At 50.9% G+C, this 5,276-nt stretch overlaps 1 protein-coding gene across 1 annotated transcript in view; it reads left to right on the top strand.

Annotated features, from left to right (window-relative positions):
* june (JunE proto-oncogene, AP-1 transcription factor subunit) overlaps nt 1-3,285 on the top strand; it is a 3,694-nt gene extending 409 nt beyond the window's left edge. The window contains exon 2 of the mRNA XM_087253246.1: nt 120-3,285. Within this exon, the coding sequence (XP_087109372.1) occupies nt 219-1,202 (984 nt within the window). The 5' untranslated portion in view covers nt 120-218 and the 3' untranslated portion in view covers nt 1,203-3,285. The remainder of the gene's footprint in view (nt 1-119) is intronic.
* Nucleotides 3,286-5,276: the final 1,991 nt, after the last annotated feature.

Genomic DNA, 5,276 nt, shown 5'->3' with positions numbered 1-5,276 from the left:
CTCTCTCTCTCTCTCTCACACACACACACACACACACACACACACACCGCTGCTGCTTCTCCATCCAGCAACTTTAGTCACAGTAGTTGACGCTGCTCGTCTGTTTCTCCTGTCTGTAGGGTTAATCTGAGGATCTTCTTCTGCCAGTGGAGCGGATGGCAGTGAACCCACAGCGCGGGTAATTCAGCGTATTATGAGGATTCTGCCTTTCGGTTTCAATGACGGGTAAGATGGAAACGCCCTTCTACCACGATGAAAGCGTTCCAAACTTTGGGCAGATTCCAGAGTATGATCGATACCAGAGCCACAAGATGATGAAGAAGAGCAGCGCGGGGCACAGTTTCCCGGGCGGAGGCGGTGCGGGTCTGAAGCTGCTGCAGGGGCCGGCGGGCAGCGGTGCGGGGGGCAGCAGCGGTGTGGGCATGAGCTCCAGCACCGGATCCCTCATGCCCACAGCAGACATCAACCTGCTGAAGCTGTCCTCGCCTGATCTGGAGCACCTGATCATCCAGTCCAACCAGGGGCTGGTCACTACGAGTCCGGCTCCCGGCGGATCCGCCAACCCTTTCCTCTACCGCAACCAGGCCACCAACGAGCAGGAAGGCTTCGCGGACGGGTTCGTCAAGGCTCTGGCCGACCTGCACAAGCAGAACCAGCTGGTGGCGCCACCCTCGCCTACGCCCACACCCCTGCAGAGCTCATACCAGCGCAGCCTGATGCCTAGTGCGGACATGCCCATATACACCACTCTGAGCAGCTACACCCCATCCCCGTATCCCGGCGGGCAGCTGTACCCGCACACCTCCGCCCACGCCACAGGGCTCCACCCTCAGAGCCGCGGGCCAGACGCACCACAGACTGTGCCCGAGGTGCCGCACCCCCCTGGGGACCCCTGCAGCTCTCCGCCAGCGCTCTCACCTATTGACCTAGAGACGCAGGAGCGCATCAAGGCGGAGCGTAAGAAGCTGCGGAACCGCATCGCCGCATCCAAGTGCCGCAAGCGCAAACTGGAGCGCATCTCTCGGCTGGAGGAGAAGGTGAAGGTGCTGAAGACGCAGAACTCCGACCTGGCCTCCACCGCCGGCATCCTGAGGGAGCAGGTGGCGCAGCTCAAGCAGAAGGTGATGAACCACGTCACCAGCGGGTGCCAGATCTCCGTCAGCTCCGCCAGCATGGGCAAGGGTGGAGACAGCGGCTGCTGAGGAGTGGAGTCTCTACCCAGACCTGGAGCTCTCTCTCTCTCTGGGAGGAGGAACACCTCCATCACCATCACCTGTTGATTACCTATACATCACCTCCATCATCTGTGCTCCTCAAACCTGCACATGCGGAGTGTACACACACACACACACACACACACACACACTCTCTGCAGCTGGAGGATTATAAAGGGAACCAGACTCAATGCACTTGGATTTTACTCTTTGTTTCGGCGCTGAGGAGGAGGAGGACTTCTGCACGCTCCGCACAGGGCATCTTACTGTTCCCTTCAAGAGGAGGCAGACGAGAGCTGTGTTTCCCAGAGACTGCGTTTATTTCCCGCTGGATGATCTTTATATGTTGTCGGGGTCTGTGTTCGTGTATGTGTTGATCGTGCACTATTATGCAAAGGTTTTCCAAAGCAGCTCCTGCAGATGTGGACCAGAACAATCCCTTTACGGAGACGCTCCTGCGCTGGGCTCAGTCCCTCACTATCAGCACCACCGCGGATCGTTTGTGTGTGTTTGTGTGTGTGTGTGTGTGTGTATGTGTGTGTGTGTGTGTGTGTGTGTGTGTGTGTCGGCTGGCTTGATATTGTGCAATTTGTGAACATGAGAAAAATATTTGATACAAACCGAGACTTCTCTAGGAGAAATACAGGACTGTTCGGTGTGAAGCGTCACACACGGCGGCGGCGGAGGAGGAGGAGGAGGGTTCTGTGCGACGCTTTAACTGAAACCTTCTGGATTTGGGAAACTCCTGAGCATTCCGAGACCTTTTGCACTGTAATCTCCCAGCGGAGATGCCTCTGAATAGCGGTGCGCTCTCGCCATGATCCGATGAGGATGGGTTAACCCGGGTGATGGTGTGGGGAAGCTGCAGACAGGATTGAGCACAAGAGTTAAACCTGAAACCAGAACTAAAGGGCTTTGATCAATAGTACTTTACATTCTTTTGCCTGTTTTATTTTTTGTATCGATTATTAAGCAGTTTTATTTATACAGAATTTGTATTTATGTTGTTAGAGAGGAGAGGAAGGGTACTGTCGAATACTAGTGTCTCGCAGACATGCTACTTTCTGGAAACTACACGACTGCACGGCAGCCAGAAACATTAATGATGTGTAATATTGATCCTCCGCGTACAGCAGGACGGCCTGGACTATAACTACAGCTCTGTGTTCAGCAGACACACAGGAATAAACCAGAGAGCAGACTAATAATGATCGCAGTGTGTGTGTGTGTGTGTGTGTGTGTGTGTGTGTGTGTGTGTGTGTGTGTGTTGGAGAATCCTGCAGTCCTGTCAGCGTCGCTACACACAGTGCTGTTCGATATCTTTCTTACAGATGCAGATGACTTTATTTATATACGGTGTGATGTCCGTCTGCAGATGATCAGTAGGGGATGAACCGGCTGGAGAGTTGTCAATAACCCTGTGCAACAAGAGGATATTTATTTTTTGACACTTGAATAAGGTTTTTGATGTCATGAACATATTGTATTTTTGTACACAATTGTTTCAGACGTTTTGTGTGTGTGTGTGTGTGTGTGTGTACAGTACCTACTGTATTGCTCTTGATCATTCCCGATAGGTTATTTATTGAAGTGCTTGGACTGAGCAGTGTGCTGGTGTTTTCTTTAGCGTGTCCGTGTTGTTGGTGTGTGCGCTCATTCGTCCTCCTTGTGCTGCAGTTTTGGCTTCGAGTGAAGGTCCTGGGTTTGTTGTGTGTCGTGCGCTCCTCTTCTTCGCTCTGTGTTCGGCTTTACTTATTTCTTTAGTCATATGAACATGTACTGAGAGTTTACATTGTGTGTACAGGACGACTCCGAGTGCTCAGTTCAATCAGACTCACACTAGTGTGAGGTTTACGTGTCGCCGTATATCGATGTGTATCGGTGTCAGATGCTGACGGCGGTTCGGGAGCCTCGTTTACTGTTTATTTCTGAAGGACGTGTCGGACGTGTGACTGCGGGGCGGCTGGCCTCGCGCTGTACCAGCTGGTGTATTTGCTCTACATAATAACACAGTCTTCAAATGCTGTTCATTGTTTTCTTTTTTATCAACAATAAAGAGTAGGTTTCTGAATGCGCCTGTCTGGTTCATGACACAACTCCTCCATACCATAAATCAGAGCATCAGTATTGGATATTTACATCTGTGAGCGCGAACTGACGTCACTCCAGGGGGAAACTAAACGACCCAAATCTAACACTGATCTATGCTCACTGGGGAAGCAGAACAGAATGGGTTTCCCAGCATCTGAGAAATGACTGTATTACTGTTTATCACACACACACACACACACACACACACACACACGGCTCATGAAGACTTCAGTCATCCACGTCTGAGGCCTTTCCCATAAAGACCCACAGCACTTCCAGTAAAGCAGCAGGAACGGCTGTCTGGGTCATTGTGAAAGTAAAAGTTGGAGGGGAATCTCTGTATACACACACACACACACACACACACTCAAGCAAAGCTGAAAACCCAATGACACACACTCAGTCTCAGAGCTGCTGGCCAATGGGAACGTCCCTAACCTCTAACCGTAAACTTATATCAGTGTTTAGTGTTCATCAAGAGTGCTCAGTCATTTCTAACATCCCTGCTGTGTTTAGTGAAGAGCTGAGCGGTGGTCGAACAGGCGGATGATCAGCAGTGCATTACTTCTGTTCCTCTATTATATGTACTGTATCCACTACACTGTTGTATCAGTGTGTGTGTGTGGGAGGGGAAGAGCTCTGTTTGTGTACTCAGACACACACTATTGAACTCCTCGTTCGACAGCACTCTCAGAAGATAACCTGAGCAGCCTCTAGATGTGATTTATATCGTCGTGTATCTGCTGAGGGAAGCGATGTCTTCAGGCTGCTGAATTCGCGCGGTTTCGGGAATGACTAACTCTCCACTTCCGCCCACCGCGGCACGAAAAACCAGCTGGGGTCACACACTTCCGGCCAGCGCTTCATACCCCAGTGAGAGCTCTCTGTATCGCGACACACACACACACACACACACACACACAGCGCAGTTTATTGACAGTAACTCTCCACAGGTGTTTAACGTCTCTGCTGCAGCGCTGCTGTTCTGAACTGTCATATCAGGAGTGCGTCTGCGCAGGCGGGAGTGACGTCAGCGGGCGCGTGTGTTCGGCAGAGCGGGGTGTGGAGCAGTCCAGGGCGGATTCTCCGACACTCTGACCAGTCATTATTACTGGAAGACAGAGAGAGAGAGAGACGCTATTTAAAGGCACAGCTCACCCACACATAAACAGCCGTCATCATCCACGAGCTTCTGTATTCTGATGAACACTGCTGGACACCGCTGACTTCAGCATGTGTGTTTCCTACTGTGGTGCTCAATGCCTACAGGTGTCCAGCATTCTTCAAAGTATCTTCATCTGTGTTGAAGAGAAGAAAGAAACTCATAAAGGTTTGCTAGAGGGAGAGAGAGTAATGCTGGCTGAACTGGCTGAGCTATACAGGTGTGTGTGTGTGTGTGTGTGTGTCTCACAACTCTTTAACGAGTCTATAGATTATTAATAAACACCAACAATAAAGGACATCCCTGATTAATCATAGCAGCGAGCATTTCAGCAACACACTCAGCCTTCTCACGGTCTCATCTGCTCATATACACGCTCATTTCCCCCAAAACACACACACAGAGAGAAAGAGGGTGTGTGTGTGTAAGAGAGAGAGATCAGTGTAGTTCTGGAATATTTGCTTTGGGAGGGTTCGGGTGTGTAATCAACGTTGCAACATGTGAGTAGGAGGGACACACCTCCTCTAGGGCGTGTGTGTGTGTGTGTGTGTGTGTGTGTGTGTGTGTGTGTGTGTGTGTGTGTGTGTGTGTGTGTGTGAGAGAACAGACCAGACACGAGAGAGTCTTAATAAAACATGAGAATGGAACCGAGAGCCATTACACACACACACGCACACACACACACACACACACACACACACACACAGGTGAAACGCTCGCGCATCGCCTTGGCAACAGCCGCGCTCCTGATCTGTGAAGCTTGAACTCAAGAGGAAAGCACCACACACACACACACACACACACACGTC

The sequence above is a fragment of the Danio rerio genome, chromosome 5, assembly GCF_052040795.2.
Source record: "Danio rerio strain M-AB ecotype USA chromosome 5, GRCz13ab, whole genome shotgun sequence".
NCBI lineage: Eukaryota > Metazoa > Chordata > Actinopteri > Cypriniformes > Danionidae > Danio > Danio rerio.
The sequence above is the reverse complement of the archived record's forward strand: the minus strand, read 5'-3'. Positions and strand labels throughout refer to the sequence as shown.